The sequence below is a fragment of the Genypterus blacodes genome, unplaced genomic scaffold (genome assembly GCF_046128005.1).
Source record: "Genypterus blacodes isolate CSIRO-AG114 ecotype Tasmania unplaced genomic scaffold, CSIRO-AGI_Gbla_v1 ptg000021l_1, whole genome shotgun sequence".
In the NCBI taxonomy this organism is placed as follows: domain Eukaryota; kingdom Metazoa; phylum Chordata; class Actinopteri; order Ophidiiformes; family Ophidiidae; genus Genypterus; species Genypterus blacodes.
In genome coordinates this window covers 10,700,592-10,716,703 of record NW_027466834.1, presented here as the reverse complement: position 1 = coordinate 10,716,703, position 16,112 = coordinate 10,700,592, and the positions used below count along the sequence as shown (strand labels likewise).

The 16,112-nt window shown below is 41.6% G+C and overlaps 2 protein-coding genes across 5 annotated transcripts in view; both read left to right on the top strand.

Annotated features, from left to right (window-relative positions):
* The first annotated feature begins 662 nt into the window (after nucleotides 1–662).
* slc6a13 (solute carrier family 6 member 13) lies at nucleotides 663–11,601 on the top strand. Its single transcript, XM_076141829.1, has 15 exons — nucleotides 663–997; nucleotides 3,189–3,398; nucleotides 4,012–4,146; nucleotides 4,561–4,701; nucleotides 4,942–5,023; nucleotides 5,235–5,367; nucleotides 5,693–5,827; nucleotides 6,874–6,977; nucleotides 7,077–7,201; nucleotides 7,600–7,712; nucleotides 7,815–7,952; nucleotides 8,194–8,296; nucleotides 8,717–8,817; nucleotides 9,091–9,261; nucleotides 9,427–11,601. Exons 1-15 carry the CDS (start codon nucleotides 991–993, stop codon nucleotides 9,559–9,561), a joined length of 1,833 nt encoding a protein of 610 aa, XP_075997944.1. The 5' UTR covers nucleotides 663–990; the 3' UTR covers nucleotides 9,562–11,601.
* Nucleotides 11,602–12,528: 927 nt separating this feature from the next.
* The window catches only part of mon2 (MON2 homolog, regulator of endosome-to-Golgi trafficking), a 28,584-nt gene continuing 25,000 nt past the window's right edge, over nucleotides 12,529–16,112 (top strand). Inside the window, exon 1 of one of the 4 annotated variants that reach the window (XM_076141956.1) lies at nucleotides 12,529–13,089. In XM_076141956.1, the coding sequence (XP_075998071.1) occupies nucleotides 12,982–13,089 (108 nt within the window). In that variant the 5' untranslated portion in view covers nucleotides 12,529–12,981. The remainder of the gene's footprint in view (nucleotides 13,090–16,112) is intronic. The other 3 variants (XM_076141957.1, XM_076141959.1, XM_076141960.1) reach the window with 3 other exon arrangements.

Genomic DNA, 16,112 nt, shown 5'->3' with positions numbered 1-16,112 from the left:
AACAGGTTGATTATTCAGTTGAAAATCAAAGTTTGTAACTGTAGTCAGGCAGTCAGTCAGCTTCATTTTCAGAGAAAGCTCATGCGTTTGTGTCTTGAATTATAATGCGTGTTGAGTTGGGGTGGGTGGGAGTGTTATGGGGTGGGGGAACCTACCCTGCAAGACAGGAAATCTTTTCCTGTCAGGAAAAGCTGGAGCACATCACTTCCCCCATCTCCACCTTCACAAAGACCCGACAGATTGTGACCTTCAGACAAATGCCTTGAACCGAGCCGCTCTGGCCCCCTGCGGTGGGAAAATGTTCTGAATGGGCCACTGGGTCTTTGAGGAAGGGGTCTGCTTCAAGGACTAAAGAGTCTTTTCTGAATCAAGAATGTGTTTACAGCAGGGGGTTCATGAATCACGAGGGATGTTTTAATTACACCAGTTGGAGGAAATGTCTCAGAAATTACACTGAACAAAGGAATATTGGTGCTTGTCAGTGTGAGTCAGGTTCACTTTTGCTTTTTTTGCAGAATTCTGCCTTCGAGACAGAGATCACGCCTACTTTTTTGTATTTTAAATCCAGAGAACCATTCATTGATGTATCACTAATGTGTCTATTCCTCAGAGCAATATTGGACATTTGCACATCACTGATACCTAACCTGTAGGGCCACCCTCACACAATACTGACCAGCCTTTGCCCTCTGGTTGCTTTGATGAAAGAAAGGCCCTAAGAGAATGTGTGTGTCAAAAGGTTACGCAATCGTCCCACCACGCTGAGACAGCACAGACCTCTTGTGTGCTGTGGGGAGAGTGTGTGCTGGTGCTGGTGTCTGAATGGCATTCGACTAAGGGGGTCGATACAGAGGGTGCAGAGGGGCAAAGCGGAGGCAAATCTGACTGAAGGCTGCACCAGAGTTAAGCGTCTCAAAGATCTCCACCCCTTCATGGAAGTTATATAGCGAAACATTATCTGGTGACCCGCTGTCTTCTAGAGGCGACATTATGAAAGGTGAGTCTCATCTGATTTCAATCCCAAACTGTCAATCCTGGTTGGAAAACAGATGAAATTGTTGTTTGCGAAATTAAATTGAATGTTTTATTAATTGTGCAAATCCGTGCAAGCTGTTGTTTACACAGATCTTGTGCATGTTGAATCAATTTTATCTGTGCAATGCAATTAATTCATGATTAATGATTAACCATTAACGTACATGGTGGTGTTATTAATGACCTGCTGAGATGCACAAGTTTGATCACCAGATACAGAACACTGTGTCTGCTAATCAAAACTGTTGATATTAAGCACAGGTGTGGGCTATGTTCATTTCATTCCATCCTGATAAGACATTCAGTAACCAGAACAGATGAGACTGAATGTGCTGCGGATCCAAAGCAACAGCTGGCCAAGACATGATAACTAACTTAGTATGCAAGGGACCTTTTGGACTTATCTATTTTGCAAAATGATATATACAACCACAGAGAATTATTGTGAAACATATGGGTATGGATTTTTGCAGTTGATGAGTGTTCCTGGAATGCTCACAAGTTTATATTCTCTACATGGCACAATTGATACCAAACAAATCAAATGCAGACTGAGCTGTATATCACCTATTCACCTGTTTGTGCATTTTCAGTCTGTTCCCACTGTTCATATTGTCCCTATCTGATGTAACTACTCCAGTAATACATAAAGATAGATAGATAAACATGTTTATATAGGTAGGTATATGTTTGGAAGAGGGGCCATGACCGTTGCTTTTGTCCATGAGATGTCATCAGATGTAGATGGCAAAGATCCCCTACAGCCAATTCTGTCACATGTTTTAAGCTAGTATCACCTCCACCTATTGTAATGTTGGGAGGATCTGTCTCAGTATCTTATCTTTTCCAACAAAGCGGCTGTATAGGATCTGTGAGTGCGTGACTGCAGACGTGCAGCAAACCAAATGATAGAAAAGAGAGTTCTGACCAATCGGTCACTCAGTCCAGTGAGTGGACTGAGTTTGTCAGGTTGGTTGCTCAATTAACTCAAAGCTTTACAAACAGGGGTGGTGTTGGGGGATAAAGCTCTACCATGCCTGGATGAGGTCATGTTTAGTAATTTTTTCTCAACTCTCCTCAATGTTTTGTACACAGATATGTGTGAAAACCTTCTATTTATGTCCTGACACTGCCTCTAAATATACAGAAATGTAATCTCACCTACTAAGGGGACTATTTGAAGTCTGATATGTGTGCTTGCTGTCCAAGGTCCACACCAAATCTGTGAAAAAAACTGTGATCTGGCTGCCCAGCTAGCAAAGGTTCTCACTTGGCTGTACAGAGCAGCAAAGGGGCTCCTCTGCCTTTGTTACACCAACTCTTCATTCCCACCAAGTGCCTACTAAGAACAAAGGTCTCTATTTTTTACCTTTGGCCACAATTTGGCTCCACTGCTGAGGGGTTTGGCACCAAAAATGCATCCCAACCACAACCTCATTGACACAACACACACAGTCACACTTGTGCCCCTCGCCTGCCCTTTGCCAGTGGGAGAACATTCCTAAGACGTTTACATAAGGCTTCTTCCTCAAAGGGACGTCCATTTCAACTGTTTTTTCAGAGGTGAAAGGGCTACCTTCAGTGGTCAGGTTGAGTCAAATCAGGCAGCATCTGTGCCTGTGAAAGTGAGATTCAGAGAGGGAGATTTGTTTGTATGTGCTCGTTTCCACATTTGAGATTAGGTTTCTTAAGCGTAGTCAGAAGTAGTCAGTTTCCTCAACAGAGAGATGGAGCACAAGCCCGGGTACTAGACCAACTTCAAACATGATCTCACTTTAGAAATACATGACTGGCCCCCTCCAAGACTGGAAAACCTATGACATATACCTCATGTAAACGTGAGCAGGCATTTTTGGACATCGTATATCTGTAGGAATTCTCACTGAGAACTAGCCAAGGTCCTGACATTCCTTCTTGCCCCTGATAGTAAGGACATACTTGAGACCTTTTATAAAAATAGATGGATTTGAAGGGAGACAATATTCATTTTGTACTACAGATACACAAATAAGTTGGATAAAAAACCACCAGCAGAGTTTTGGGTGGTCAGAGAGATGCTATACCTGCATTTCATGTTTACTGGTATACTTAAAGGTAGGGTCAAAAGGTCATTGTTTTGTTCTCTCTCCTACCCGCTCCCACATGTATCTCAGGCGACACAACGGAAACGGAGAACCCCCCCAAGCTGGACGTCTCCAATGGGCACAGCAGGCCATTGGACATTGTGCCCCCTGCAGAGGAGAAGATGAAAGAAAGGGGTCAGTGGGGCAACAAAGTTGAGTTTGTCCTGTCAGTGGCTGGAGAAATAATAGGACTGGGGAATGTTTGGCGCTTCCCCTACCTCTGCTACAAGAACGGAGGAGGTGAGTGCCCTTCATTCTAATTCTAATTATTATTATCTGATTGACCCAAATGTTTGACTTTCATCACCCAGGCCTGCAAAACACATTACATAAGACTAGGCTCAACTATGACACTATATTCCAATATTGACTAATTACAAAAAACCCAAATTTTTCTTCATTGTTTTTGACCTGTATTGTATTAGTTCTATCAAGTATAGGTTTTAGTTAACGTTGCAGGTTCAAAAACAAGTACAACTATAATTTGACAATGAACACTGAAGCCCTCACTGCTGCTTTGTCTGCATCCGGAGTTGCGGTCGGTTAGCAGGGTCGTCTTGGGTCGAGGAATCTGTGCTCTGGGACAAACATGTTGCACTAAAAAGGTCAAAAGGTGAATTCCCTGAAAGAAAATAGAGAAAAGAGGTAAAGAGTTTGTTCCTATGCAACCTAAAGAAACACTGAAAGGTTGCACAGGAGTTCTTGTCTGTTTATGCCCAGGGATTAGTTTTCTTTTTGAGATTTCCAGGCTATACCGAGCAACACAAATCCCCATAACTTGCAGGCGGTAGCGAATAATAAATAAATAAATGTTAAGTCTCTATATTTCCTTTAATCTTTGTGCTTCTCACAGGTGCCTTCTTCATCCCATACCTCATCTTCCTGTTTGCCTGCGGCATTCCAGTCTTCTTCCTGGAGACGTCTCTGGGACAATACACCAGTGAGGGAGGGATCACCTGCTGGAGGAAGATCTGCCCCCTGTTTGAAGGTAAGCAGAGTCTGTTATGAGAGATTTGAATGAAGATGTGCAAAGCTTCATATATGCACTAGAGGGTAATCAGTCACACACACACTGTGAATGAGACAGGCCAGATGTTCATGTGAAGTGTGTCTCATGTCATCTTGTAATATACTTTGTTGTAATATTCAGTTGAGTTCACGGGATTAAATCTTAATTCTTTAATACTGAAATTTTAATGACGCACAACTTCTTAAATTGGGAACAGTGTCAATACTTTAACTTTTAGAAATGGAGACATATTTGGTAGCAGTTATGGCATTTAAGTGTCTTTTCCATTTGATTCTTTGCATTTTCTTCAGACCAAAAGAGGTTTCAAGCATGACGTTTTGAACTCTTTATGAAGTTAAAAAGCCTCACGTGTATGGATGTCCTCTGCTGCAGGTGTGGGCTATGCCACCCAGGTGATTGTTGGTTTGTTGAATGTCTACTACATCATCGTGTTAGCCTGGGCCATCTTCTATCTGTACCACTCCTTTACCTGGGATCTGCCCTGGGCCTCCTGCAACAACACATGGAACACAGGTGAGACAAAGAACATGTAATCAAATATTGAGCTTTTTATTTAGAGAACGTTACTTTCATTTTTCTTGAGCTCCTTTAATTGTTTCATTCACGTAGACTTTAGGGTCTAATTTTAGAGGAAGGAGATTTGCTGTGGCACTTCACCATTGTCTCACTTGCCTGTTGTGCGACTTGGAAACCTCAGCGAAAGCTCGGATTTCTCCAAAGGATTGAATGTCTTTTTGTTTGCCCTTCTTTCAGATTCCTGTTTAGAGTTTCAGAGGGGGAATAGCTCCATCAATCACCATGAGAACACCACCTCTCCTGTCATTGAGTTTTGGGAGTAAGTGCCTTTTTGCCTGGCTATGTCCTAAAATGGCCTTTGGTGAGAGCGAGTTCTACCAGACAAATATTCATCATCGCATCACTAACTTCATCTTGCATTTCATTTTAAGTTGAACTGGGATGTTTCCCAGCCTCTATAGATTAAAATCATATGAAAATAACATTTGTGTGTAAATCTAATGTGTGTGTATGTGCGTGTGTGTTTGCAGGCGCAGAGTGCTGAGGATTTCCTCCGGTATTGAAGATATTGGCTCTCTGAACTGGGACCTGGTGTTGTGTCTCGTTATTGCCTGGATCGTCTGCTACTTCTGCATTTGGAAGGGAGTCAAATCCTCTGGCAAGGTAAAACACACCACGCAACTCGCTCTATATTTGTGATAACAATCTGCACCATTGTTACATTAAAGCCTTACAGCCTCTGATACTGATCAATGTGATCAGTATCAGAACAACAGAACAACAGTTCTTACAATGTCTGGTTTTTATTCTGTAGGTCTGCCGGATATTTAGTTTTTATCTATTTCATATAAGTTAAATCAATTGTGCACACAAGCACACACACACACACACACACACACACACACACACACACACACACACACACACACACACACACACACAGTTCAGACCTGATGTTGTGGCCTGGTGCTGTTGTGTCTCTCTGCAGGTGGTTTACTTCACAGCCACTTTCCCATACGCGATGCTCATAGTCCTGCTGATCAGGGGAGTCACCCTGCCAGGAGCATCCAGGGGAATCCACTTCTACCTATATCCTGACCTGGGGCGGCTGTCTGACCCACAGGTGTGTTAGAAACACACACACTATCAGGGAGCCAAGGCGGCTAAGCCCATATTTCTATAGTGTCACTCACTGTATCTAACATTCTTAGGGACAAAATGATTTCAGTTCTTTGATTACCTGAGGTCAGTGATTCTCAACTGGGTCCTTGAGTTCCCCAGTGTTGTACTGCATATTTTTTATAAGCATACGTTTTCCACCCATTTAATAGAGCCTGCAGCTTCTTAGAGTGTTTCAATTTAGGTCATTTCACACTATCCCATCCTCCCAGGTTGCCTTCTTGCTTATCTTTGGTAGTCTGGACTGAATGTTTTTCTCAGTATTCGTCCTGGTGTTTGTTCACCAGAATGTTTTGTTACACCTGTTGTGTAATGTGTTCACGCGGCAAACATCAATGTTATCTCCCAGAATCAAGGTCCAAGGACAAGAGAACAGTAACAGGTTTGGGGTTTGGGTGGCAATAAAATTTTTAGACTTTGGCGTGTGTTTTGGAGTCAGGTGTTACTGCAACTGACTCCTCAGTTCTCCTAAGTCTCCAGAGGAGCACAGGTCCATCCGGTTGTCTCAAATTATTTCAGAGTTTCAAATTTATTATCATATTCAGCCTGGGAAAGACGGGTGATATTCCATCTCCAGCCCAGGGATTTCATTGCCTTTGTGTAATATGGTGATGAATGTCTGTCATCAGTTTGACCCCCGGCTGCAAACTATCTAAAAGAGTGCTCTTCAAATTTCGTTTTTTTAACAATTTGCCAAAAAAGAGAATTTCCATACATTCTAAGTACGGTATAACCACCACTTCCAGAATCACCAGTATATGGACCATAGTTTGAGGACTACATTAAATGTGAGTGTAGATATAATAGAAAAGTTACCTACGCTTGGTGCATTGGAGAGACTGAGAGGATTTACCAATTAGATGAGGGTGAGTTCTAGGGATTTGTGGTGATGGTTTTTGGAAGCTGCATAGGTGCGAGAGTCAACATTTTTAGTATGTTGGTTACCTCCAGAGGTGTGTGAATGACAGGATGACTTTCCTTCACTGAAAGGTCTGGATGGATGCTGGAACGCAGATCTTCTTCTCTTATGCCATCTGCTTGGGCTGCCTCACTGCACTGGGAAGCTACAACAAATACAGCAACAACTGCTACAGGTAATTATGGATATCTTATCACCACATTAAAAAACAACACGCATAGGACGAGTACTATGACATAATGCTCTAATGTCTCTGTTGCTGTGTTATCTGCAGGGATTGCCTGTCACTCTGTTTCCTGAACAGTGGGACCAGTTTTATTGCAGGCTTTGCCATCTTCTCCATCCTGGGCTTTATGTCATATGAACAGAACTTGCCCATCTCAGAAGTGGCTGAATCTGGTTGGTGTTTCTCTTACTGAATCTGTTCTGGCACTTTATCCTCTGCTTTGGTTAGATGACTCCACATTATTTGGAAATATGTGTCAGGAGAGATGGATTCTGCTTTGCAAACTGTATCTGGGGAGAACTGAGAAAATAGAGACTTCACATACTGTAGATAGGATCATAGGGAATATTTGGTCAGACGTTTTAAACATGTATCAAGGGCCATATTCACCCCTGCATCTATACTGGTACCAACATTTCATGGATTATTCCTAGTACAGTGTCCCACCCTTCCCCCATGTTTGGTTCATATACTTTCCAGTAAACCTGCTAAAAACAAACAAACCAATCACCGCATACAGGTAATGAACAGAGAACGGTCATTTGAGTGAGAAACCTCTTGTATGATCCAGGTCCAGGTTTGGCCTTCATCGCTTACCCTCGTGCTGTGTCCATGATGCCCTTCTCCCCTCTGTGGGCTTGCTGCTTCTTCATTATGATCTGCTTTTTGGGATTGGACAGTCAAGTGAGACCACACACACACACACACGCATGCACATACACACACACAGGCACACACACACAATTCAAATTCCCCATATTCTCTTTGCTTCTTGTGCGGTTGTAGTTTGTATGTGTGGAGAGCCTGGTGACAGCGATGGTCGACATGTATCCTTCCACATTTCGCCGTAAAAACCGCAGAGAGCTCTTCATCTTGGCGGTGGCTGTGATCTCCTTCCTCATGGGCCTCATCATGCTGACACAGGTTGGTGATCTTGGTTCATTATGTGATGCAGGCAAGGAAAAAAAAGCTCCCTAAAGCAAGATAATCAGTCACATTACAGTGGAATCGCATGAACTAAATATTAGTCCCATAGCTCTCTGCAGTATTGATTTGAACCACAAACTGCATGTGTTTGTTGCTGTTTGTTATCCTCATTCATTATTTCACACATAGGTGCCCCTCTGCTTGTTATATAGCTATAAACCCGTGTGTGTTCCCACAGGGAGGCATGTATATCTTCCAGCTCTTTGATTACTACGCAGCCAGTGGGATGTGCCTGCTCTTCGTGGCTGTTTTTGAGACTGTTTGCATTGGTTGGATTTATGGTGAGTGTGTTGGCCAGGCTATGTGGGAAGGCTAGAGGGGGGTTTTTACGAGACAAAGGCTTTATTTTCACTCGCGACATAGGCACTATTCATCCCCGTCCACTGCCCTCGAACATTCAGCAAATCCGTTCAAATTAAAGGCTCTTTCTTCTATTAGTCGCTGATCAAGAAGCCTAAAACTGGGAGTGCAAATATTATTTCAATTTGATGGTTCATGTTTAAGGTTCTCATATATAAATCAGTTCAATTAAAATATCGAAATAAAGCAGCCTGATGTTCTTTATTGTTCTGACATTCAGAAGGATTAATGCGAGACATTTTCTGTAAATCTTGGTTACTGAACTACAGTAGATGAATGCCAGAAACTGATGAAAATATATAACCACAGTGTTTTCCTTTTGTCTCTCTCCCTGATTGCAGGTGCCGACCGTTTCTATGACAACATAGAGGACATGATTGGCTATCGCCCCAACTCTGTCATCAAATACTGCTGGCTTTTCTTCACCCCTGCAACGTGTTTTGTGGGTTTCACATCTATTTTCAGGCTGCAGCTTCTTATACTGCTCTAGTAGAATAAGAGCAGCCTCTGGTGGACATCTGTGCACCTGCATGTTACATGTTGCATTGTAAATGCATTTGAATGTGCAAATACACACAATTGGGACATCTTGTTCTTGTCCAAAATAACTCAATTTTCAAAATATATGGCATCATAAATGTTATGTCAATTTTATGATTGTAAAATCACAATCCGACATCTATTTACTCTGAATTATCTCTCTCTTTGCAATCAGGGGACCTTTGCCTTCTCCTTGATCAAGTACTCACCTCTTAAGTATAACAATGAGTATCAGTACCCGTGGTGGGGACATGGTATAGGCTGGATTCTGGCTCTGTCCTCCATGCTGTGTATCCCTGTGTTTATGGCGGTGAAACTGCTGAAAACCCAAGGAACTCTGAGAGAAGTAAGGGGTTACTTTATGCGATAATGAAGCTCTGCCATTATTTATTTCAGAAAATGTTGTGTGATGATGACAGCATGAGAAATTCCAACTCGTAAATATTGAAACATTTCAGCATTAATACATTCAGTTTTAACCTTTTCTCTACTATCCCTTTGTCTTATTTAGCGCCTCACTCTGCTGACTACACCTTCCATTGACTTACCTAAGACTAAGAAGGAGCAGGAGAAGCTGTTGGCCAACTTCACTGGAGAAACTGCCAGCCTCTGTCAGACAGCACCTGAAAAGGAGTCTCACTGTTAGACACCTGAGAATGGGAATGAGAGCCTCCTAAGGGGTCAAAGGTCACTCCTTGGCTTGGACACTCTGTCTGACCCCTTCTCTCTGTAATACCTCACCAGAGAACTTGGTGAAACAGCACAGGTGCAGGCAGGCAGAGTTGGCCTACCTGTATTCATTGGTCCTAAAGGGAAACAGGAGCAGTTTTTGGAGCTGGTGCTTTTCATATTTGTACATCACACTCATGTATGAAGGGGTCAGCATTCTTAAAATGTGACACCCATCCCTTTGGGAGTTTGCTCTCGTTTTTTTTTTTTATCACCAGTGGCAGAGTCACAGAGACGTTTAAAGAAAATGGCCATTGCCTTCACACAGTGGCTTAGAATTTACACTCATTTTTGCTTTCTAAGGAAGCTTTTATTCAGTTACTCATGGACATCTGTAATGTTCAGTTGGTCTAACATGATGTAAAATATTACATTTACTCTAACAGTGTCGGCGGTGGGTAGAGCACTCCAGGTGGGACACGAGTGCAGATTTGGATGAATAAATCAATATTACATACTTCTCACATACATTCCACAACACACACTACAGAGTACAGCACGGCTCTGCATCCTGGTGACTACTCTTACCTCTGTATAGTGGAATCACCTCTAATAAAACAAATGCTACAAAGCACATTAATAACCAGATTTTCCCTGAATATTGGAATTTTAAATTTACATATTGAATTGACCAACGTTTTTTCTTTTGTAATATGACAATAATGTTATGGAGTTCATGGATTCAGTGTATATTTTTGTTGAATATACTTTGCTGCACTTTGCAGGTTCACATGTACATTTCTCCAAGTTCCATTGTACTCACAGAATTCTAACTCACTTTTGTCACTGTACATATTTGTTCAATGCACAGAATCTTATGAAACTAAAACAGACAGTTTTACCTCTTAGTTCATAACAAGGCAGGAGATTGTATATGGTCCGTCTGCTATATTTATAGCATTTTGTAAAAAACAACAACAAACAAACACACTGCATCTCTCTTTCCAACACTGTTTCTGCTAAAATTGAACATAACATCATTAGTGTATTTTTAGCTGTTGGGATGAAAGTGGTTTGGGAATACTTGCATTTACAAGTTTTATATGCTATTCTTCTTTTTTATGGCTCAATAAAATCCTCAGTTAAAACGGCAAAGTACTTTTCTTTCACCCGTGCAGTACAAAGCCTCTGATAAGCAAGAAACATGGATGAATTCCATAATTTATAATATTATCACCACAACTGCCACCATTGATGACCCCCACAATATTTAGAAACATCTGATAACATTAATGTGTGTCTGCTTGATTAGAATGTTTTTAGTAATTATGTTTACAATTATGATATGTGTGCCAGCAGCACCTGTGGGGATTTTAGGAGAGGATTTAGGCAATTAAGATGCAAACTGAAGCAGACAGAAGCTCTGCACAGAAAAACTCTAGGGGTTCCTTTCACAGATATCCGCATGATGTTATCACAGGGATTTATCACTGATTCTACAGAGAGCTCAGCTTCCTTTAAACTCAGTCTCTCACAGAGGGAAATCCATTATAACTGAGGAATGTAAATAGGGATGGACAGAAAATGGGCCAGCTTGCTTTTGTTTTGTGTAGTTTATAGATTCCACAAAAAAACAACAAAGCAGTTACTGAAGTTTGTTTGTGAGAGACAATTCCTGTCAAAATACTGCATCTGTTCATGTTAAGGCCTGACTGGTGTACAGGCAGCTTAGTGTCCCTTCTGTGATACTCAGGCTCACATGAAAAGTGAAATGAATGAATTAACCATCACTGATTACTATAAGTATATGTATAACTTTAATTTTAACATGAATAATGGCTGTAGTCACAAATAGAAACATAAATTCATTGTTATATTCTTCTGTGCGCACACAATAATTTCTCCTTTTAAGTTCCTATTGATGTGATGTTTTGTGTCATTTGGGCGACATTCCCAGTTTTTCTTTTGACATGTTTATTTGTTATATATACACGTCTGTAATACATTTTCAAAGTCAGAGTTGTGTGATGTTATTGCTTTTATCAGTGATTAGAAAGGATTTAAACATGAGACCCATAATTCCCAAAGGACAAGAGCAATGAAAGAACAAAAACAAAGGCAGGCGCTTCTTCTTGTGAGATGAATAGTACCTACAAAAAAACCTGTCAAAACAATAAGCTGTTACTTGGACAATATCAATTTACAAAGGAAAATATATAAGCACAGCAAACACACTCTACCAAAAACACTGAGATGTTTCCCTACCTTCTTCAAAGCTATGTAGACAGTGGCAGGCTCAGAGAGTTTTTGATCTGCTTCACAGTGTCTGACTCTACACAGTAGTATTCGTCTCACCGTTGCCTTTCTAAAGGGTCATGAGAAATGACTTTCATAAACATATATGCTGGATCTACTTTTCTAACTATCAAAGATATGTCAAAACGTAATGGTGTTCCACTGAATTGGCATAATCTCAGATACATCTGATAGGTGCGTGTTTACAGCCCTATTTGCAACTGCACAGCAATTTCTGTAATGAGCCCCTGGTAGACCATATTTTAGTTTGGCAGGGGCACATTCTGGTTTGTTTTATTTATTTATTTTTATGACAACAAAAAGATTGTCGAGGCAAATTAGAGTGAAACCTGCATTTGAATAAATATAGAAGCAATACTGCTGTCAACCTGAGGAGGGCAGCAACACGCGACCGTTGCGTCTCGTCTGCCAAAAAGAGGGACCTGCACATGACAGGAGGGTCCAGAAACGTGAGACTTATCGTATTTTAAAAGCTTGATTGAACACTTGATTGAACAATCGTGTCTTTGTACAATCTACAAACTGGTGCCTGTTAATATTTCTTATTATTTGTTATTTTGTGATTGTGTTCATAATTGTCTTTGTAGCGGTCGTTGTAAGTTTGGTTTATTTACCTCACAGGTTCCAGCAGGGGTCGCTGTACTCATTCTTCTGACTCCATCACTGTTTACGGAAGTCTAAGTGACGTGTCAGTGTGCACCAAAGCATTGTGGGAAGAAAAGAGGAGCTGATGGCCGCTGACGGCACACAGCTGAATTTGGCGAATATCTTGACGTGTGAACGACCATAGGGAGTAAAAACTGACGAAAGACTGCTTCTCTCTCCGGCCAATGTCTCCGGGCTGTGAACTACCACAACATATCTGTGTGTCATCGTTGCTCTTCTACGCACAGCCGCCCAAAGAAGCTCACAAGTGGGATACCGTGTCAATGGACCGCGGCGTTTTTACTCTCTTCTCCAAGGAGGGCGAATAAGTAGAAACGGATTATACTCGCGTTGTGGATGGGCGGGGGGCGACTGTGCTCGCGCATTCCCTTTCTTGTGAAGTTCGAAGATATTATTGTTGAAGACAGCATCAAATATGTCGACCAGCAGCCCCGAAGCGGTGAAGAAATTACTGGAGAACATGCAGACGGACCTGCGGTCTCTGTCCATGGAGTGCAAGAAGAAATTCCCCCCCGTCAAAGAGGTGAGTTAGCCAGACAGTTAGCTTCATTCAGACGCTACCCGGAGCTCTAGCAGCTCCTTCGTTTCCGTAATACTGTAGAATTGGAACACTGTTTTACATACTAGTTAACATGAGCGGGCCTCTGTTGCTACGGGCCACCAGGTAGCAGGTTACATTCATACCGTATAAATTAATTAAAAGTTATATCCGTACTTAACCAACATGCACATATCGTGTTTAAATAAGTATCTACCTGCTTTTGTGTGCATGTTTAAAACCCGTCCAAACCCACCATTTTAATTGGTTGGTTGATTTCGCTAACTAGTTCACACTGACGTAACGTTTTATACAGTATGTTAATTGTACACAGCCTTATTGTGTCATACTAACTAACTAACTTTCATTATATGATTATGATATCAAATCCCACAAGTCACATGTATCATCAAAGATAGTTGTTTATGATCCAAGTTTGGCTTTAATAAGGCTTTCTGTCATATGTCATACTACATTTTTTTGTAATTTTGAAGTATTTGTCACTATCGAAATCCACTGTTTGTCCTGCTCTAGATAAGATCATTAATAATTGGGGAAACTTGTTGCTTTGGCACAATTACCTCTCCGACAAAGGCAGTGGTGCGGAATTGAACTTAAACAAATCTCAGGTAAGCTGGTTACAGTGGAAGGGTTTTGTCTTAAAAACCAAAATCCCTTTTTGGCCCAAATAGGTCTGTCTAGTTTCACAATAAGCCCGCCTCTATTGACACAGAATAGGAGTGATTTCATAGAAGTCACACATACTGGAGTGAGTTCATGTTTGTTGCTGGTGACTGACTTCATTGTTGGATTGGTGAACTCTCTGATGACCCCCAAGTTGAGTTTGAGAACAGAATGGTGTGAGGAGTTATGATGTCAGGGTCTTTTGTGGTAGACATTACTCCAGAGGACAATAGTCAACACAACCTGTATCCTCCACTTACAGTACACAACCTACTTTCTTACAATCTGTGCTTATTGGAAATACCTCAGCAGCAGTGCACAGTGATGGGTCAGAGGTCATTCACTTCACCACCATGTTTCCTCTTAATCTTAATGTATGAGCCAACATATGAACATATAATTCAGGGTCCGGTTAGGTGTAATATGAACCATCTCACCTTACCTCACCTATGTTTTGTCTCTGTGCTTCTATGCCGTTATTTACACGCCACTGCAGTGCATACGGAGAACAGCCAGTGTTTGCCCAAGTTATGTACTGTAATTCAGCTAACCCCATCTCCGCCAGGGCCTCCTACACCTTGTTCACCTTTTATTCTCACGTATAGAAAGCTCATGATTCCCCTGTATGTGTAATAAAAGTCACACATAGCATTTGCTGACATGTTTTGCCTTTATGTGGAGCTTTTTTATGTATCAGCGAGCTCTGTGGGACAATACATCACAGGCTGGTGCACTGACTTGGTTTGTTTTCTCTCAGGGTTTACCTTGCAGAAAGGCAACAGTAAAAGAAAGGGAAACACCTCATGCAGTTCTTCCAGTTCTCTGTTGTGTCTGTGCTCTTCAGTTGAGTGACAGGGTTTCCAAAATAAGGTCGACATCACAGAATTGTCACAATAGAAAGCACACCTTTACACCAAGCTCCTGGCCTGGCCTGGCCTTGCCCTTGGCTAGGGGCTTTATGAAGCTTGATTTATGATGACCCACTGACCGTGTGACAGTGTTTCGATTGGAGCAGCGCTTTGCAATTTAAGCAGCCGTGGCTGTTTTTGATGGGGCATCGGTGTGCCAACAAAAGGCTGAGGTTCATTGTTTGAACTTGAATAATTTATATTGAACATAAAGACGACAGAGTACAAGTGCGACTGTCTATTTAGAAAGAACGCCAGATCTGGAAAGTAATGTAATGTTTGGAGAATAAAATTGTAATGTGCTTATTATGAGAGCAAAGTGATATTTGGAGAAAAAATCTAACTATAAGGTGTGAATCGTCAGCATATGAGCAAACAGAAGAGAGTGGGAGTATTTGCTTCTCACATGGAGGAAATACCTTACACCGGATTATTCCACGTGTCGGGGCATTAAACTCAGATCTGGTGTTTTAAGGACTGACTTCATTCTCATAGTATTTTGACTTTTTTCTTGAAATTTTAAGGCTTTATTCTGTAAATCTCTTTATTTTGTCCAACAGAGGCTCATATTCTGTCACACATGCACCTCATTGCAGGAATTAATGTCAAACGTATTCATTACATGTATTCATTAATAATGGAAATTGCATTTTGTTTGTCTCGCCCTTTGCCATTGTTTTACACATTTTCAAATTAGTTTCCGACGTGTCTGGTAGTAAATAGCGTACAGTGAACACAGTGCGTCCCTTTTATTGCTCCCCTCCCCCATTTCCCATCCACTCTTCATTCCACTCCTTCCCCCCTTTTCCCACTGCCTCTCCCACAGTGACATTGCACCACAGCTGTTTCTCTCTGCTTTTCTTGGGGTTAAGAGCAGCCAAGAGGCGTCCCATTGATTTTTTTCCTTTTTTTTCTGTATAGTAACGTCACACTTGAGACCTGGGCGTCATTGTGGAAACCACCAGAGCTTTGCTGTTTTGTTGTGCTGGCCTGCGTTTGCCTCCATGAAAACACATCAGCCAGCCAGCCTCTCTCTCTGTTGATGAGTTACGCTGCCTGTCAACCATTTGAAACTCATAGTGTATCACAGCCTCCCAGAAAGCATTATGGGTAACATTTGTATGGCCCGCTGTAAAGAGAGACAAGACTTTGACATTAGATGCTATCTGACTAAAGCTATTGCAGCTATTTTCATATTATATCAAGTGGGTTCCACAGAAACAGCTGAGGTCACAGACTCGCAACGTGTGTTTGAGGAAGTGGGTCTGTGATGAACTGCTGTATGTTGCTTTTGAAAGGAACGAGCTAGCATCAGTGAATTCCTCTTTAACTCTACACAAAGAAGGCAGTAGGAGTAGAACGGAAAGTACTGACATGCCCTGATACACACTGACCCTGCCATCATCCTAAGTAGCA

What these genes read in the sequence shown, in the direction of transcription:
- slc6a13 (XM_076141829.1), top strand. An exon ending in GGCGGCTGTCTGACCCACAG is followed by an intron (nt 5,828 to 6,873) that starts GTGTGTTAGAAA and finishes CTTCACTGAAAG; the next exon opens with GTCTGGATGGATGCTGGAAC. An exon ending in TACAGCAACAACTGCTACAG is followed by an intron (nt 6,978 to 7,076) that starts GTAATTATGGAT and finishes TGTTATCTGCAG; the next exon opens with GGATTGCCTGTCACTCTGTT.